General features: G+C 40.7%; 1 protein-coding gene across 4 annotated transcripts in view; it reads right to left on the reverse strand.

Moving 5' to 3' along the window:
* The window catches only part of LOC138112349 (L-threonine ammonia-lyase-like), a 32,013-nt gene extending 22,530 nt beyond the window's left edge, over positions 1 to 9,483 (reverse strand). Inside the window, exons 1-3 of one of the 4 annotated variants that reach the window (XM_069019258.1) lie at positions 9,297 to 9,483; positions 4,291 to 4,317; positions 749 to 1,091 (exon numbers count right to left, since the gene is read on the reverse strand). In XM_069019258.1, the coding sequence (XP_068875359.1) occupies positions 749 to 1,091; positions 4,291 to 4,317; positions 9,297 to 9,397 (471 nt within the window). In that variant the 5' untranslated portion in view covers positions 9,398 to 9,483. Of the gene's footprint in view, positions 1 to 748; positions 1,092 to 4,290; positions 4,318 to 9,102 lie in introns of all 4 variants that reach the window. The other 3 variants (XM_069019256.1, XM_069019260.1, XM_069019257.1) reach the window with 3 other exon arrangements.
* Positions 9,484 to 19,459: the final 9,976 nt, after the last annotated feature.

Raw genomic sequence — 19,459 nt, forward strand, 5'->3', positions numbered from 1 at the left:
TGGGGCTGCTGCTAGGAATTGCCATGTGGCAAAGACACTCTTTTCACCCACCAAAAGGAAAAGAGATTAGCCACAGAGTGCCCAGAGAAGCCTTCTTGAACAGCTCCCAGCAGTAGAAATACACTATGAAAAAGTGTAGAAATACAGTACAGCTTGCCACTGTACTTCTCTTATGCTTTAACAGATCTTGTATATTGATGGGAGTATCTCAGTCATTTCTATACCTAGGCTGATCAACAGGTGCACATGTTTGTGTGTGTCTGTCTTACCATCCTTATTTTGCTGAAGACACCTGGGGCAGAAACACCTGGTTACAGAACATATCCAGCCCTTCCTGGTTCACCTGACTGAAAAGGGAAATCTGTACCTTCAAATTCTCCAAACAGAAGGGCTGGTTCCAAACCAGACCCTCGCACAAGAGTGCTTACCCAGATGCTGGTAGTCTGCCACCTCCAACTCAGGTTCCTTGTAGCAGGAGTTTTTCACAGGGAGCATGATACCACAGTGCATTAACTCTATGCCTAATGTGTTTTAGCCTTTGTTTACAGGTCACTGCAGTCTTTGAGGACTTAAGTTAGTGTAAACAGGTAAGAAGAAAATTATTATTGACAGTTAAATACAACTAATATGAACATGAGTCTTACACAGATCTGTCTGCTGCAATTCACACTCTTCCTTCATTTCTGATAAGCTTTCATAAGGAAAAAGAAAAACATTGAGAGAATGCAAAACCATAAAGATTCCCTACCATGCAGGGGGTTTTCTGAACACCACACTGGATTTTGAAGGCTGCTGCACTAATGTCTTCAAATCGAATCAGCTTATTACAGCTTGCCAGGCTGGTCCTACTGCTCGGCTGAGGGATGGAGGAAAGGGCATCCCTAAGTAACTCCTCATTTCGGCTCACTATCTTCATTTCCCAGGACTTCACATCCCCGTTCAGGTAATCCTCCTCACCAAAATCCTTCAGTCTCTCGGGGTTGATAGAGAGTGGCTTTTGCCCAATAAGGCCATTTCTTATGGGCACATTCTTACAGCAGCGAAGATCACAAAGTGCTGGGATATCTTGTTTCTTTGTTTTATTGTCATCCCTGAAAACAAACAAAAGAAACTTGTTAGAAAAGCTTGGATCATCAAAGGATTTAAGCATATAAGAAGGATGCACCTCTCAGTTACTCCTTGCAAGCATCAAACAGGCAGACTGTCATATTACCTCGACATAGCTGCACTGACAGATACTCCAACCTTCCAGCTGTTAGAAAAGCCACAAATAACCCAGCCCGTGGGCAAACTGTGAAACTGTCCTACCCAAGAAAATAAGAAATATATCATCTGTGTTGTCTGGACAGCCAGACCCTCCTTAGTACTCAGTACACAAGGGGCAATGATCCTAGTTCAGTGCTTCCAAAAATTTTAGAATAACTGGAATTCTATTTTCCATACGCAATTCTATCTTTCTCAAAAAAGGCAAGTAGCTGCTGCAGACCATTCCCATAAACTATTAATAGCAGTAAAAAATGCCACTACATTGTACACGAGAGTACTTGCAGAGAGTACTCTTGACAGCCATCAGCTGCCTCGTGACAGGAAGGAAATTACTTTGATAAGGGATAACAATTATATCCTCCTACAGAGCTAAAGAATTAGGTCTCCTGATCTGTGGGTTAACATTTCATAGGTAAATACACATGTAAATATGGTAGAAATGTGGTGGCACAAAAATCTCCTTCCCCAAGAAACTTAGGAGAGACAACACTGCTACAAAAATTTGCCAGTTTTGCTACCTTCAGCTGCCTGACTCTCTGGTCCATAGCATTCAGTTCACAAGGAACAATGTATAGTAGTGCAGGATTTTGCGGTCCTGTTAACAGATAAATGCAAAACTTCTAGGAATTCTTGGAATTTGGAGATTATTATGGGGGAAAGGAGCATTAAGCAGAAGACCAGTGATTTGGAAAAGAGCTGATACCACTCCTGGTCTGTGGCTATGATTACACACATGGTATAAGCTCCTCTACATGACTTACTATTAATCTATTTGGTAGAAATGGTTTTCTAAAACAAAAAAATTATGTCAGAGAATCCAGTATTATCTCCAACAAAAATTACTTACCTTTTTCCTAAAATAATTTGGGTCTAAGTTTTGCAGTTATCCATCAGCAGGGCTGGCTAAAGCACATGTTATACAGCAGTGATCAGCACTGTAATATGCTTTGCAACAACTTCCAAAAAGAATTTTTAAATATTTAGAAATATCTGTTTTTTGAGCAACTGCCCCACTTTGAGCAGTATCATCCGTTTCCTTAATGGTATCAATAATCTGTGCCTGTACCTCTGCTTCCTATTACACTTCCAATTTTTTCACTGAGGAATTCACCTAACAATAGGGGTAATACAAAATGTTTTATTATTAGAATCAAGTAATATACCAATAGCATCCATCATTCTGTATATCTTCACAGAAGGCAATTTTTGTAGCAAGGTCTTCTCTCTCCAGAATTAATGAGAATGCTAATTTTCTAAGATAAATAAATAAAGTATATAAACATTTGTAACCTGTTTATGTTGAAACTTGTTGATTTAAAGTATTCTCCCAATACTGTATCTTAAAGCTACATGATACAGCCTAACAGCAGGCATTCTGCTTTCAAATCAAGTAACTTATCAAGGAGCTCTATTCTATACTTTTCTGCACTTCTGCTCCATTTGGGTTAGACAGCTGGAACACTTCATAAAGATATTAAGCTTCCAGTGTTAATTTGGGTGCACATTAGTCTGCTTAATGCAAAGCTGAGACCCAGATCAGACTGCCTCCCTAGGAACTTGTTACAGCACAGCCCCCAGCAGAAACAACAGCAGCAGCATCCAAGGCCACAGTGCTGTTAGAATTCATTCCATGCCTCCCCCCTTCTGAAAAAATATTTTCCATATCACAGACTCCCATAACCACTCCAAAAGGAAAAACAGATACATCTTATTACTGAACACACTATCTAAAATATTTAGTGAGCATTAGCAGTGAATTATGTTTCTTACACTGGAAATGGGTTAAAGGGGCACATGTAGCAAAAAGAAGAGGCAGATCAAAAGTTTGTGATTTTATGGGTCAAATTTTTTTATCCAAGTGGCATTTGAGATGGAAGAACAATTGTCATTTTTCATTGCATCTGTTGCAATCAAAAAGTCCATAAAAAAACCCAGCCAAAGATGACCACAAGAAGTTTATTGATGAAGCAGGATTCTGTGAGAAAGTAGAAGTGCATGGTAATGCCTCACCACACTAGTGTCATCAAAGGTTTGCATCTGCAAATAGAGAGACCAAAGTGGTATATTGATTTTTTGCCCTAGTCTTAGGTTTCCCTTTCTGGGCAGGAAAAAAGAGGGAAGTAAATCAGATTCTCAGTCCTTGATGTGCAGCACCACTCCCATGAACAGTGAATATCTGCTCAAGACTCCAATGGAGCCAACACCTTGTGACCACTGGAAAAGAGGAACAAAAGCTGTAAAATATGTATAGGCTTTTCAGGTTTGAGCTAGGTTTAGAGTACATCTGAAATATGACTGTCTCAATATTTAATATGAACACTATCATACATTTGCATCTGAAAGGTCATCAGCCTCTTTACCAAGGGGATACCATCATTCTACTGTATATACATGTACGTATACATGTATTTCATGTATTTATTTCAGAATAACTTTGATTCTCCTTCTACACCCACGTGTTTCATTTACATGAGAGAAAATGACATTTTCCCATATTGAGCCTATCTGGATGTGCCACAGACCCTCCCAGAGCTCTCAAACTCCCAAGGTAAACAGTGGGCTGAGGTTTGATCACATATCACAAATGGGCAACTAATGACCCTGTTGGGTCAAAAGTACTTCTTGCCTCAAAAACATTTCACATGCTTGGCAGAGATCAGTATGGATTTCTTTTACAGGAACAGCCAAAACAGGCAGCAAAGCATGCAAGTACTCACAAAAACACAGCATGTGACTTCTCAAGCACAGTAACAAAATATAGCCCCTACTCCAGCAATCATTTCCACCAGATGAAGATCTGAGCCAGTATAAATACAAATCCCAGCATTATAAAACACTGTTCCTTTCTAATGGAGCTTTTCCTTTTTTGGAGTTTGTCAAAAGTTTTCATTAAAAGGTCTGTTTATTTCCAGACATAAAACAAATACCCAGCTGGCAAGCTTTGTTACATGGCTATAAATTACAACAGTTTACCTTTAAAGTGATTAGTAAAAGCAAACATGAAAATACAGTTTATAAACCTACTTTTTCAAGAACAGCTGCTCAGCATAACTGGAAAAAAAGAGAGAAGATCCATATGCAGGCATTCCATAAATAATTAAGGCACAGGAAAAATATAATTTGTTTAAGTAGATAGCTTTACATACTTTAAAATCTCAAAGTCAATGCAAAGACAGTGTGTACCAAAATGTACTCCTAAAATAATAAAAAGCACCAACTTGGAATTAATAATTTTTTTACTTCCAGTTTGGTTTTTTGAACATACTGATAATATTCATCAAGTTAAACAGCACTAGGTAAAACAAATTTTCAAAAATAGTAATATTAACAACTAAGAAAATAATAAACCCAGCAAAAATAATTTTGGGAAGATAAAAAGCAGTAATGCATACTATACCTAAAGACCACAATTGCTGCCTTCGTCAGACAGAGAAAGGAGTGTCCAAGCAGTTATCCTGCAAGGATGGACAGTTACATGTCCCCATCAGGTGAAGCACCTGCAGACTGCCTGCCTCAGGACCCATGAAACAGACTAAACAGATTAAACTGAAGCACTGGATCTCCTCAGCTTCTAAAACTGAAGGAGCAAAATCTGCAAAATCATGGATGTCCAGAGAGTAGCAAATTGTGAAAGACTAGTCACCACTCTGCCCTTTATAAATGTTAGGGGGAGATCATATGAAAGTATTAGGTAGAAAATTTTAAATTTCCCTTCTTAGAGAAAATAATTATCTTGCAGAACTCATTGCCAGAGGACTCTATGAAGAACAACAATGTAAACAGGCTCCTAAAAAATTGTGCAACTAAATGGAAGTAGTGACCAACACAGACATCATTCAAGAATTAATCTGTGGTTCAGGAAGCCCCTGAGCACTTGGCAAACTCCATGAAAGCATATGAGAGAAAGCATCTTAGGTGGCTTTTGTTTTTCTCTCAGGTCTGTTACTGGCCACCACTAGAGAGAGGACAACAGAGGAGGATTGCTCTTTGGCCTGAGCCAGTGTTGTCATTTTGATTGCAGATGTACCCAATGTCAGCAGTTGGCCCATTTGGCAGCTTTTACACTTTCAAAATGAGTCACAACAACATGTTTTGAGGCAGACATGAAGTTGGAATTATGGACATACATTCCTTTGTACTGCTTCATAGATGGAAATTCAATTGTCACAAAAGGAAACTAATTTTAATATAAGACTGAAAACTCAGCCTTTCTTTGTCATTTCTACAGCAGCTTTTATTATCTGCATTCATAGTGATACGCATTCACTATTAAGAGGGACTGACAGTGTTGCAAAATGTGGAAATGTAAAAATTTTCTTAAGAAAGGATGCTCTTTGATGCTTGATCTTTGTATATTTCAAGACCAATCAACAAGAACAGAGATTTAATCCATGGAACAGATAGCAGCTAACAAGTTCTAAGTGATGTCCATGTGCTAGAAAAGCAAATTACTTGTTAGTAGAATTACCTTGGTAATGTTTAGGGCTTGACATGCTTCAGTGAACTCAGACCTCAGAGGAGGTTAACAAAGCCTGGGGAGAAGGATGTTCCACTGATAGTGGACACAAAAAATGCAGAATTTGTAGGCCCCAAGGATATTTTGCAGAATTCCCAAGATAAAGAAGAAACTAACAAAGCCAACTCAGCAGCTGCGCTGAAATCAGCTCCGACTGGGCAAAAGGTGATTCTGGCAGGGGCAGATCCCGACCACCAACACAAGAAACCACTGACCCAAAAGAAGAGAAAGACTGAGCATTGAGGATTAATTAGCATGAGAAACAAGAGAATCATTAACCAATAGAAGGTAGAATACTAATTAATAAGAGAACTTGTAGCAAATAAAAGCTGATTCCTTTGTTAAAATGCATAGATAGTAAAAAGCATTGATAGTTGGTGTGCTCAATTTGTGGAATCCACAGAACACGCAGGCTTGTGCATCTCTCAAGTATAATGAATGGCTCTCTCAGTGTGTAATTATTGGCTTGTTGCACACCAGGTAAGGAATCTGATTTTTGTGGACAAGCCAGTATCATGGTACAAATTCTGTAGAATACTTTAGCATCCTTATAGACTGTGCCATGACAAGAAGTTCCAACTCCAATGCCCAGCTCGGGCTAAGCAGTCTCAAAATGTTAAGCTTGAATTCCACTTCAAACTCATATGCACATGTTCTCTACATGTGGATTTTTAATATTATCCTTTTTTCATGTTTCTTAAGCTTATACCCTGCCTTATATGCTGCCATGATCTTCAGGCTCCCTGAAGACCTTCCTGGAATACATTGACCAAGAGACATTGTTAAGACACAGTTTTAGACACATTTGTCATCTGCTTTCAGGTAACTGGGTTCAGATCTGATGCCTGCAAGTTCAGAATATTTATTAAAGCAAAAGGTGATCTCTTAAAAGTCACTTCTGCCTCTTTCCTCAAAGAGTTGAGCAGAGATGGATCATGCACAGGGGGCAAAGCAGCAGGAGCAGCCTGCTGCAGGTAGCAGTCTGCTCGGCTTATGACTGCAATGTGACTGAGGCTGGGATTTCCTCTTACAGGAGTGAGAAAGAGGCAGTCCCAGGATATGACAGAGAGGGCCCTTTCCCTCATCCAAATCCCTTTTACCCAGAACCTCTCCAGCTCCATTAATCCTTCTAATTCCATGTCCCAGCACTGTCTCCTCTGACCCTTCTCGATGCCTGAGCCTCCCAGACCCCTCTGATACTTTCCTGCAATCCCCTTTCCCAATGGCTCCTAAACATTCCTGTTCCATCTCAGCTCCTTTTCTACCTTTTTACCCATCCCCAAATACTGCATTAGTAGCAATTTTTAAAGCATCTAAGCAACTTGTGCAAGTGGGACTTTATGAAAGACAAATGGTAGAAAAATAGAGGCTTGCTGAGATAAAAGTGTCAAGAAACATCATAACAGATGTCATCTTCACTGCCAGGAATTCCCCTGTATAGTGTCTGAGTGTCCTGCACACCACTACAGGGTGACAAGTAAACCCCTGCAGGCACAGGGAAGGAACACACTGGATCTCTTTGACAATACATTTAAAACAGATCAAAGACAACACTGCATTCAAATATGACTGTCTTGAATTATGAGTATTTTGTGTAATACTAGTACATAGAAACACCCATTTGAGACTGTATCACTCCAACTAGTGGCACATACAGGATGGAAATATAAAATGCGTGTCTGGCATTTATATGCCTAAACCCTATGCAAAGTGATTGTTCCTAAATCACATAGGAATCCCCAACACCTTCCCCTAAACAGAAAGACAAGTTCAGCAAATATTAGCTCCACTTTACTGATAGAAACTGGGACACAGACAGATCCAGTGACTTGCCTAAGACTTCCGCAGGACTGTTTATCAGAGTGGCTTAAGGACAAACAGATCAGGGCTTAGTAACCAGCCTGTGTGACAAAAGTGTAAGCACTGTGGCCACCCAGCACAGATAGGTACATAATAACCAAGCCTGAGACTGAGCAGCCTTTTATAACTCTGCTCACCATATACAGGTCTGACAAACCTGTGTGATGCTACACCAGCAACACACACAAAGAAAGCTCAAGCTCATGCAGGAAACAACCAAGCTGTTTTATCACCTCTGATAAAATCTCTCCTTACTTTTAGTAAGTCAGATTTATCAGTGCCTGAGCCTAGCACTGTATCTGCCTTCATCTGTGGTCATAATCTATTGCCATTCTTCTCTACATACTAGGCACACGTCATTGCTTACTGCTGGCAATGGCAACTGGGTGGCAACTGCTAAATAGATAACACTAGAAAAAGCAATCTGGAAGCAAGAAGAATTCACAAGGCCACCCATCATGGAACTGTTGAAGAAGAGGTAACCAACTGTCCCTCAAACAAACACATCCCTCTCAAAAGTTCTTACAAGGCATTCACAGCTGTGAATGTCAAATGATCACTATCCAACACGGCACACAGTTTGGCAGCTAAAACTCTTCAAGCAATTAAACTTTTTCCTAAGTTGAATGTATTCTGAGTCTAGACGTTTTCTGGTGACTAACACATCTCCATGATTAACTCGTAATTAGGAACAAATAGAACAATTCAAACTAGAGGAAAGAGTGGTCCTGTGCTGAAAGGAGATTCAAAGTGCACTGCATAACAGGTCACATCATGGGTGACTTTGGGCAAGCCCTTTTTGGCAGTGCAGAGCTGGGACCTTGTCTTCCCCTTTATTAACAGCATCAGGCCTACTGAAAAAATTTGTTTTAAATGTTAGCAACATATGCAACAAAGAGATGCAGAAAATGAGAATTGGCCCTTGTTTGTACCACATCTGGCAAAACCAGAGCATGATCTTGTTAGTGGTGTCCAGATAATAAAACTGAGGGAGAAACAAACTATGGAAAAGGTTAAGAATGAGGTTGCACAACACCACCATTCCATGTGTGTGCACAGCCTCAGCTCATGCTACACAAGGGCACTAGATGACTCTTAAATTCCCTCTGCACCGTCCAAGCCTGAAAACAGGAATTTAAGATCACCATAAGCACCATAACAAAGACAACCACAGAACTGTAATAACAGGATCTGACACGGACTATCCCAAGATAAATTTTCAGCAGTCATTGGCCTGTCTAGGGCTATTTCTGATACTGTATTCATCAAAAAATAAAAAAAGCTGAACTCCACAGGCTAAAAATATTCAAATCTCTACTTCTTCTAGTGGATAACTCCAAGAGCAACTCATATCCACAGAACCCTGTGAGATTATGGAAAATTACAAACAATTTCCTGGGGTTTCTTTGTTTGCTTTGATTTTTTTTAAGAAAGTAAGGAAAGGAAAAAGAAAGCATTACCTATATAGCACAGCGACTAAATAAACAACGAGGCGAAGCAAAACTCCAACTACGACACCATAAGGAGGCAGAAGGGGTCCAGGGATTGTCATGTCCGTGGGCCTGGCCCTGGGTGAAGCCCGAGGGCTGACCATGACCCCTGAGGGGGATAAAGGAGCACTCTAGCTCTAAGTCAGACAGCAATGTTCTCCAACCTTTGCCAGAAAGGGTCGTAGTCTTCATCTTCCCTGTAGCAGTCCCGGGGACTTCTGTTTTTTAGCACCCTGAAGTAGATAAACTGTGCTGCAAAATTCATTGTAATTCCTTGTGCAAAGCAAAGCTGGGAGACAGCTGGCAGGGGACACACTTGCCTGTGAGAAGTGTCAGCCCTGCACTGCCTGGGTGGGAAATAGCAGGCAGTGTGCTGTAAGCAGCTCTCAGCACTGGCTGGGGGGGGAAGTGCCTTTGAAAGAGATGGCTGCCGCTATTTAAAGAGATTATTTCAGAGCCCAACCTGTCCTTGTCAATTTGAGTCAGGGCCTGGATTATGCTTGGGTGACGCCTGTTAGCAGGACACTGAAAGCTTTAGTTACTTACTGCTTAGCTGTGGACCATGATCCTGACCTGCTGCAGGGCCCATGACTGAGCAGCAGGACCCTGGTAGGCAGAGCAGCAGGAAAGGGATGCCAGGTTTGGGGTGGTTGAGTCTCTGCATGGGTCCTTTAAGGCAGCACCAGGGGACATGGGTCCTCATGACTGAGGCACAGAGGAGACAGCTCAATTCGTTCAGATCTTCTCTTGGCACAAGTCCCTGTAGCAGAAAAATACAGGTATCTAGATCACAAAGAAAAAGAAAGACCATCTAAGGGAAAGACAGTAACAACAGAGAGCTATATCAATATAGATAGATATCTGTTCTATCTATTTATATAGAGGGGTTTATATATCTATATATAAATATATGTGTGTAGATATCTATCTATATATATATAATATATTCTTGATGGAGTGCAGTCTCTAGGCTGTTTTGAGATGGACCAGGTGTCCATTTCCACATATGAGTGGTCCCTCAGTACCCTCTGCTTTCTGCTGAAAGCATACAAAATCCTAATCTCCAAGACAGAGAACAGACACATCATAAAACCTAACCCAAGCCGTGACCTAACTCTCCCCAAAGGATATAATGAGAAATATTATAATCTGATTTATATGGGAGAGTCAGAATAAATGATCAAATAGTCTTCTGGGATCTCTGGGAAAGTCTGAGCTGTGCTGGTTGAGCCTTCCCTACACAGGTGTGGCAGGCAGGCCCATGTCCTCTTGACTTCATCAGTACTGATGAAGCTCCGGATTTGCCATTTTTTCCAGTTTCTCACGCACAAACCCTTTTTATTCTTCCCTTTCCAGGTGGTGGATGTGCAGGCTGTGGTAGTGCCATGTGCTACAAGTGGCCACAGCCCAGCAGCACACTGCTGCCAGGAGTGATGAGACAAAATGCACTTGGCTGCTGCCAGCACCTGCAGCCAAGTTACACTCAGGCCAACTTCACTGGTGGCTTGAAGCATAGAGAGAAGGCAAGTGGAGTTACTGCTTTGGTCACAACACATCTGAACTGCAAGGGTAGGCAGGAAATGGAACTTTGAAGCAATGAAAACAGCAGTTTTTCAATCTTTCAGGTATCTGAGAGTCCACACCAATGTGCTCAAGTCTTGACATGAATTCGGTTCCTCACAAACAAGGCTCTGATCTGTGATTGACACTTGCAGACCATGCTGAATGAATAAAAGGACTTCTGGGACCATTTGGTCAAGAAGCTGGAAAAAAATTTGCTGAGCTGTTGCAGGACAGAAGTACATGAAGCACTGAATTGCTATCCCTGTAGAGCACTCCCAAGCAAGCAGCCCACAATAGAAGAAGGATCTTTGGAAATTTCTGCTGCAGATTTTGGCTCCTGACAAACATTCTTTCAAAGCCCTTGCCACTTCCAAACCTGTTCACAGTGCTTTAAGAAACACCACAATTACCACAGGAAGGAAAAACTACCTTTCAGCTTTGATTTTTTTCTTTTCCATGGGTGGAAGAAAGGGATAAGTAAGACATAATTGCATTGCTGGTAGTGTCAAGTAGTATCTAACACAATTGCCATGAAACTGTCAAGGATGACAGTAAGTTACAGCTCACCCCAGATGACATTTCTTTTCAAATCTAGAGTTTCTGACTTCCTTCCTGCTCTTTGGTGGGTCCTAAGGGAAGGAAGCCAATGCCTCAGTGCTGTATAGATTTCCAAAGGTTTCATTTACAACTTCCATACTGCACCGCTCACACTTTGTGTGTTTCTGCAAGGAAGCCATTGTTCATATCTGCACAGCTTTAGGCTAACTGAGACCTCAGTAAAACCAGCCTTGGTCAGAGGCACTGTATACATCTGAAATGGCAGGTTTTGGGAAGTGGTTTTATCTACACCATAATAAAATATTATCTTGTACTTAGATAATTTTGAGTCCAAAGAAAGAAATATACCACACACTTTAATCAACTGGCAGAACTGAAATTCAATACTCATGTGTGTAAAAAAAAAAAGCAGTGATTAGGACTGGAAAGAATTGGAAAATCCAAGTCTCTGAAAAACAGTTTTATACTCATCAGGTCATATACAACTGCCAGCCTTCCTCTCTCAGTCCCTGGCGCAAAACCCATTAAAAATAGCGTAATGTGGAGAGGACCAACTTCTTTTTCTAGAAAACCTTTTAAACAAGGTTAAGCTGCACTTTTCCTGAACTGAAAAATAAAATAGAACCATTTTGCTGTCAGAATGGAAAACAATGCTTCATTCTCTTGTAACCAGAGAGAACTCAGTTTGGACAGCACTGAGAAAAATAGCTATGGCCATTGTAAATAAGGACTTTATTGGATTACAGGACTCGAAAGATTGTTTTGAAGGGTTAGCTAAGCTTTTCCCTACACTAAATAAAATGAATAACATTTCCAACCCCAGTGAGAACAGCATGGGTGGGAAGTGATAGTCTGTCCAAAGCAGAGAATTCTTTACAGAATTTGATCACTTGCAGAAGAGGGTGGAAACAGTCTGCAGTTAAGCCAAGAAAAACAATAAGTTTCTCAGAGAATAGGAACTCCGAAAACCAAAATTATAATTGAGGATTATGCAACATATTGATGCAAATATGGTGGTAAACCACTGTGATAATCAGTATGGATAAAGAAACACAGACAACTCATAAGGAATTGGCAACAAAAAAAAAAAAGAAAGAAAGAAAGAAAAAAAAAAGAATAGGCACCAAAAAGCTTCCCATTTCCTTCTAATTAAAGATACTAATTTAATTCCCATCTCAGATTCTTCATAAATCAATATTCATAGAGCAGATCAGAGTTTCAGCTCACATGTGTTTATATTTTTGTCTCTATTTGTCAGAGAGCAGCTGACCCATGGTAGTAAAATGTCACATTCCCACTTGTAATCTTTAGGGAGCTCAGAAAAGGCTGACAAGGTAGATTGAAATCAGTGGAAACAGATTTAGCTTCCTCAAGCTGTATTTCAGAGACTGAAAGAAAGGGCAGGCATAAATTCAAAGAACATGTTTGCTGGAGCAAGAGGCAACAGGGAAGCCTGGATGTGCTTTGTCTGAAGTTATGGGACAGACTATATCTGTTTATGTGGGACAGATTGTATGTTTAATGTAAACATTTTGCAGAAAGGATGTGATATTTCTCAAGACAAAGAGCAAAAGTTTACATTAGAGTCCAAAAATCATCTCCTCAAAATAGTATCTGTAAGAGGTCTAATACCGAGATGCTGAACCAATAGCATCAAATGAGGAAAAACTGGGAACTCCAGCACAAAGCTTGTGCATTGCTGTTACCAAAAAAAAAAAAAAAAAAAAAAAAAAAAAAAAAAAAAAAAAAAAAAAAAAAAGTACATTCTCTTCTACTGAGACTAAATAACTGACAAGAACCAGCAAAATATTTTGTGCTGCTATTTGGGATATTAACTGTAACATCCTGCTTGTCTGAGTTGCAAGTGGTAGGATAACATTTCTAATACATGCAGAGGCAGCGGATTAGCATTGCAGATGCATGAAAGTACCCAGTGCTTTCCCGGTAGTCTATTCTGAGCCACCTCACAAAATTATATTAGTGAACAAAAACTGTATCCAGTTATCTCTGAATAACATGAGATCCCTTATATCACCCCTGACTCCAGGGTTTTTGTCCATCTAGGTCTAAAGCACTGGTTATGCGGTTGTGTTCACACAGAGTGGAAGTGCACCAGCTGAAGCCAATGCAGGGAATCACTGAAAAGCCACATTTGATTGTCTGTGCAGAGAACAGCAACTGTGATCAGCAGCTTCACTTCTGCTCTTCCAGACACATTAGAACATCAGCGTCACCATATAATTTCAAAGTGCTACTGCAATAATTTTTTCTCACTAACAGAGAACACCAGGCATTCAAATTGCAAGTGAACGTGAGCTGAAACACAATTAGTTTTGGGGTTTTTTAACAGACTTAATTCTCAAAGGGATTCTGATTTGCTGCAGCCTATAGGTAACTACTCACGATGCCTTCCGAGACTTTAACAGCTTTCGAAGACGTTTGACATGGCCCTGCTTAGATACCCAGCAGCAGTGAAGAACAGATGGTGGTTTCTGCTGAACGCAGACCAACACTTTGCCGGGGTGCCAGCCCCCTCAGCATCGGCACGGACTGAACTCTGCTTCCCCACCAGCCCAAGCACGCTCAAGGTCGAGTACGTAAGAGTCGGGGGCTGTTACTGTGTCGGAGACACTCACTGATCCAAATCCTCTTCCCTCCCCTCCCGCTGTGTCTAATTAAAACACTGAACTCTCAGTTGCAGCTCATGCTGCGCTGGAGATCAGCTCACATGGGCTGCGCCCAGCGCTATTGCGGGAGAAGGAAAACGAAGAAGCCGCCTGAGCCAAAGATGGGGCAGGAGACAAAGCGGGCCCTGGGGTAAGCTGGTGGCCAGAAACAGGTCACCTCAGTGACACCCGTGAGGCAGCTCCCCAGCTGCCAGGGGCCATTCACACATATTTGCCGCCCGCTCCCCCACAGCTCTTCCCCTGACCTTCTGCTGGGCTGCTCCCCGCATCTCGCCTCGTCTCCGCCTGCTCCCACGCTCTCCTTCCAACAATTCCATCAAAGCTGTGCAATCAAGTCCCTCCCAGTGGTCCCAGCAGAACACTGTGCACCCTGGACTGCTATAATTTCTTCTAAATTCAAACCATAGGCTTTTGCTCCATCAGCTTCTCCTAATTCACTTTCTTAATGATAAAGAGATTACTTCAGAAATATTTATGGCATCCTGATGATTCAATTGACTCCTGTCCTCACCTCTGCTGCTTCTTATTCCTCGAACACATGCAATGAGCTCTCCATTTCCCTTTGACTTTTTTATCGTCTATTTCCTCTTTTCTCAGTGTTAATGAGAAGAGATGTTAGATAGTCACCAGTGTGAAAGTCATCCCTTCATTATTGTGTAGGTGGCAAAATGTAGTATTCAAGAGGATAAAAACAGATAGCACTTACAGAAGTAAAAATACAAAATGACATAGATTAATATCTGCATTAAGACATAATATTTCTGTTATTCTTACAAAGAATTCCAGTGGTGGGTCTGAATTAAAGAACAGTTGGGACAGATAGTCTAAAGCATTTTACTGCATCTGGACAGACTATTATAACAGATTTTTTAACTTACTCTGAGCCAATTGGTCTCTTAAGGCAAGGAAGGATGTCCTAAAATCTGACATTGGAAACAGCATCCATACTATCATGATTTCCTACATGATTGCTGCCTCAGGTGATGATTCCTGCTCCTACTTCTTTCCTCCTTAACACCAACTAAACTATGCATGCAGATAGAGCAAACTAATAGCAAGTGTAGCCACCATCAGCCTCCCTCCTAAACACATATGGAACTGATTCCACTTCAACGAACTCATTAAAAAAAAACTTTAAAAGGGGTGGAGGACAATAGTTGAGTTCACATCTGTTTTCTAACAATTGGAGTTAACGTCCTGCCTCCAGAGTCTGTAGAGTGTGCTAATCTGTTCATTTGTGCATATGCTCACAAGGTTTTCATGCCTTGGATCAACTTTTAATAGAAATTTTTTCGTAGGCACTTCTCTTCCTTCTTATGGTTACACTATTTCCTTATGGCAACTACCACAAATTCTCCTATTAAGTAGTGGCATTATGAAAGTATTTAAGTTGTCTTTTAATGCAGTTTTGCAGATGGAATTAAATATGTGAGAAGGCAGTACCATACAGTAATAACTAGCTGTACTGTTGGGGAATCTTGTTGGACAGGATCCATCATGTGATTAACTACAAAGGCAGCAGGATGAAAAAAATTCATACACATTCTTGTTCACTCTCTGCCTGGAAACATGTATTGGAAGCATGTTTGAAGAAAAATTGCAGCTAAAGATGTAAGGGATCTGTAATAACAAAGGAATTACCATCATCCTGCTACAGTATTGTATATTCACTCACACACGTATTTTAAAAGGAATTTTAACCAGGGATTTTTACTGCATTGGCTTTAAAATTATACACATACTGTAAATTTTCAGAGAAATGGCAGTGGAGCGATTAGCTTGGCTTCTCTCTCTTCTTGGCAAGTCATTCTTCCCCTTGCAAGTCTCCATGACCTTGTGGTAATTAAGAGAAAAGGAGACTAGGCTGACTAGCAAACAAAAAAGGGATTTAATTCCAGCTGTTTCTCTGTTTTGTTAGGTATCTCCACTCACATGGCAAATATTACCTATTTTCACAGGCTTCACATACATGGCTGATGCATTCCCTAATGGAGAAAGGTACACAGCTGTTAAGTAACAGACCTTTGCTGTACTGCTGTTTGTCATGACTCGTGTTCAGCAAGGTGCTACTCAGCACATTAATAGCTTCTCAGATATTAGCAGCTCCTTCATGGAATTAAATTGTGGCTTCAGTTTCAAGTAATTATCTCATTTAATTGGTGTGGTTTGCAATACCGATCTGCTAAAGACACTAGCTGAGTAATTCTAATTTGGGAATAATCAAGTGCTTCCCCCATGAGTATTATTTTCCCTGAATATTATCCACCACAGACTCACAGATCTATTTCTCATTTTTATGTGACGCAAATGGGTGGACGTAAAGTTACAACAGCAAAGGGCCACAACCTTCTGCAATAGAAAATACAGCAAACATCAGATCACCCTATGTGCAACACAAGACTGGGAGTCAAGAGTCTATTCCTGAATTACTAATTTAGCTGGGAATATAGTTAATCCAACTTTCTAAGGACAAAGATTTCTTTTCACTAAAATGGGTGGGCACACTGCGTATCATATTTCATTGGGTTCCTAAGGCATGGCCAGGCTTCATAGAACACCTGAAATCTGTCAAAAGAAAGGATGTAACAACTAGTTAAAAATACAAAACAAACAACATAATTCACTAATATTCCACATGACCCACCTTTTCCTTCAGCTTTCTGATTCAGTTCCCTTGCCGATCATTGCTCAGGAAGCTGAAGCCACAGACTGAAAACAGCCTGAAGCCATCAGATGCTTACCTAATGCTGGCAAACAGAATCCAGCCTAGTGTGCTGGCACCAAGATGACACCAGAGAGTCAATTCCTGTAGCTGACTCACTGCTGGCTTTAGGCGTAGCACAAAATGTATTGTTTTGAAGAAGGCTGGATCAGGGCTGTCTGCTCCATGACACATACACTTGTTAACTTCTCCAGGGAGGGCAGAGACAGAGCTGATCCTCACAGTGCTTCACACTATGAACCATGTGACATGGGGTTTTTTGACTGCATCGAAGACAATGCCTTTATGACAATAGCAGGAGAACTTGACACTTTTTGATGTTCCCTGCAAATCGAGATAATAAACATGACTTCAGGTTGATAAACAACAGACCAGAGAGGGGCTTGCACTGGCACAGAGCATGAAGGTATTCACTCATGGAAGGCTGCAGCCACACGACCTGTAACTCTGACAGAAGCTGCCCCATGACCAACAGAGGCATGGAGGCTCCATGGAGACTCCCAGGGACGTGGTGATAAAAATCACTACTATCAGAAGCTTTAAATGGCAATGTCTACTTCATTCTAATGAAATCACCACTGCAAGAGGCCCTTCATCTGTTCACCAAACAGAGCAAAATTCTCCTTCCCTGAGAAGCAGCCCAAAAGCTGCATACCTGCTCTGCTCAAATCAGCCTCTCCAGGTAATAAAATTCTGCTTCTGTATCTGTTCAACAACTGTTCCAAGCCAGCAGTCAGAAACTGAATGAATTCCGAGAGTGAAAATAATTGACCTCTTCCAAATGGATCACGAAACAATTCTCAATTTACATTAAGTATTCAATAGCCTCCAAATAGCAAGAACTTCTGGTCATGAGCAGCTGACAGAAGTTAAGCCTGTGATGAGAGCCTAAGGTACCTCCACAGTCTCTAATGGAGACAAATCTTCTCCCAAGGGCAGGTAGGTAGACCACACAAACCTTGCACAGATTTCGTCATCCACCAGTGTTAAAGCCAGGGTGGATGTTATACTCTTTCATTTCCTTCTCTTCAGGGTAATCCTCTCCCTACAAGAATTGGTTTTCTACCATATTTTTGTCTCCTGAAATAATCTCCACTTAATTTTCTGTGTGTCTCACATAAAGTCCTATTTTCTCCAAGTGTTTGCTCAGCTATATCCTTTGTCAGCCCATGCTGCAGGATGTCATGCCCAATAACAATGTGATTTTTTTCATATGGCACATATGTCCTCTGCTGACACATACCCTTTATTTAGTCTGCTCCTTCTCCCTATGCACTCTGTGGGATCACTGTGCAGTTATTTATTGCTTTTGCTAAGCATTTAACTAGTCCAAGAAAGAGATACAGAAAGACCATACCAAAAACAAACAAAAAAAAAAGCACCTCCCAAAATAGACTTAATCCTTATGTTTGCTCTCCCTTCCACCAAACTGCCTGCTGGCATAAATTCACCTCCCTGTTCACTGGTATGCTTTTTTTGGCCACCAGTATCTTGGGAACATCTCAACAGCTGGATTTTGTGCAAACCTGTATTCATATGATCTCATTGTGTTCTCATATATGGCCATTTCCAAGATGAATGTGCTAAAGAATGCTTTCTCTGATGGTAATCAGATACTGACTAACTTTTCAGAACACAAATATGTTTGCATCATATTCTCTCTTCTGCTCTCAAATCATCCATCTTCAGAAAAATCTACTTTACAATTTAATGGGTATTGTCACACCCCCAGATTTTTTGTACTTTTGTTGCTAGTTATCTTCTCTTGCAACTTCCCTCTGAGTATTTATAAATAACAAATGTAATCTGAGGTAATTAACCAGGATGACCAAAAATCTCAGGACAGGTAGTCCTACTGAAAAGCAGAATCCCACTGGACAGAAATATTCCTTCTGGCTGCATTTCCCTGCAGTGGAAAAAACTTCTCTCTGATTACAGAAACAACCCCTGGAGGATAATAGTAGAGAAAACCCACACTATTTTGTTTAGTTCTCCATGGCTATCAGACCAGCACCTCACTATAGTCAAACATAACACAGTATGCAAAAATATGCAGCAAGTGCCTTAGAGGGACGGAATTGTTCCAAAGCCTGAGAGCAATTCAGAAGGAAGCTCAAGGAAATGTGCTGTAAAGGGAGTGAATGGCCTCAGCAAAGGTGGTCTGGAATGGAAATTGCCATCTTTTTTCCAGTGTGTTGAAGGGAAAACTGTTTCAATGGATGTTCATTGCTTTTTAGTGTGTGACATAGAGGATGGAAGAGAGAGCTTGCAGAAGGCATCCATGCAGGCTCCCTTTGCAATACAGAGAATGCATTGGGTGATTCTGCTTAAAAAACGACAGAGGCAAAGGACAAACACTTTCAGAAAGTAGCAGCCAACTATTCATAAATATTCTTCTTCTGCTCCCCAGTTCCCTCTCTTCAAAGCACAGACAACACATAGATAATGTCTCACTTCAAAAAACACAGCCTACCACATCAGCACCTCATATTGAAACACAGGGTAAAACTGAAGGTAAACTCACTGTTACCTTTTGCAGTTGCTCTCTCAGGACCCATTTATAAAAAAATTAAGATTTATGTAAGCTTTCAGCAGGCATAATCAAATTTATTCTCAAAAGAATTTGTAAGAATATACATAGTGTAAGAATATGTAAGAATGCTACATAGTGTTTCAAGCCAAAACACCCAGAAAAACACTGCCGCTCCAATTTTCATAGTTCATTTAATTTTTATTTCATAAAAATGTTAACTTATTCAAACCAGCCCTGAGGGCTTAATAAACACTGAGGTTGTTC

Source organism: Aphelocoma coerulescens, chromosome 6, assembly GCF_041296385.1.
Source record: "Aphelocoma coerulescens isolate FSJ_1873_10779 chromosome 6, UR_Acoe_1.0, whole genome shotgun sequence".
NCBI lineage: Eukaryota > Metazoa > Chordata > Aves > Passeriformes > Corvidae > Aphelocoma > Aphelocoma coerulescens.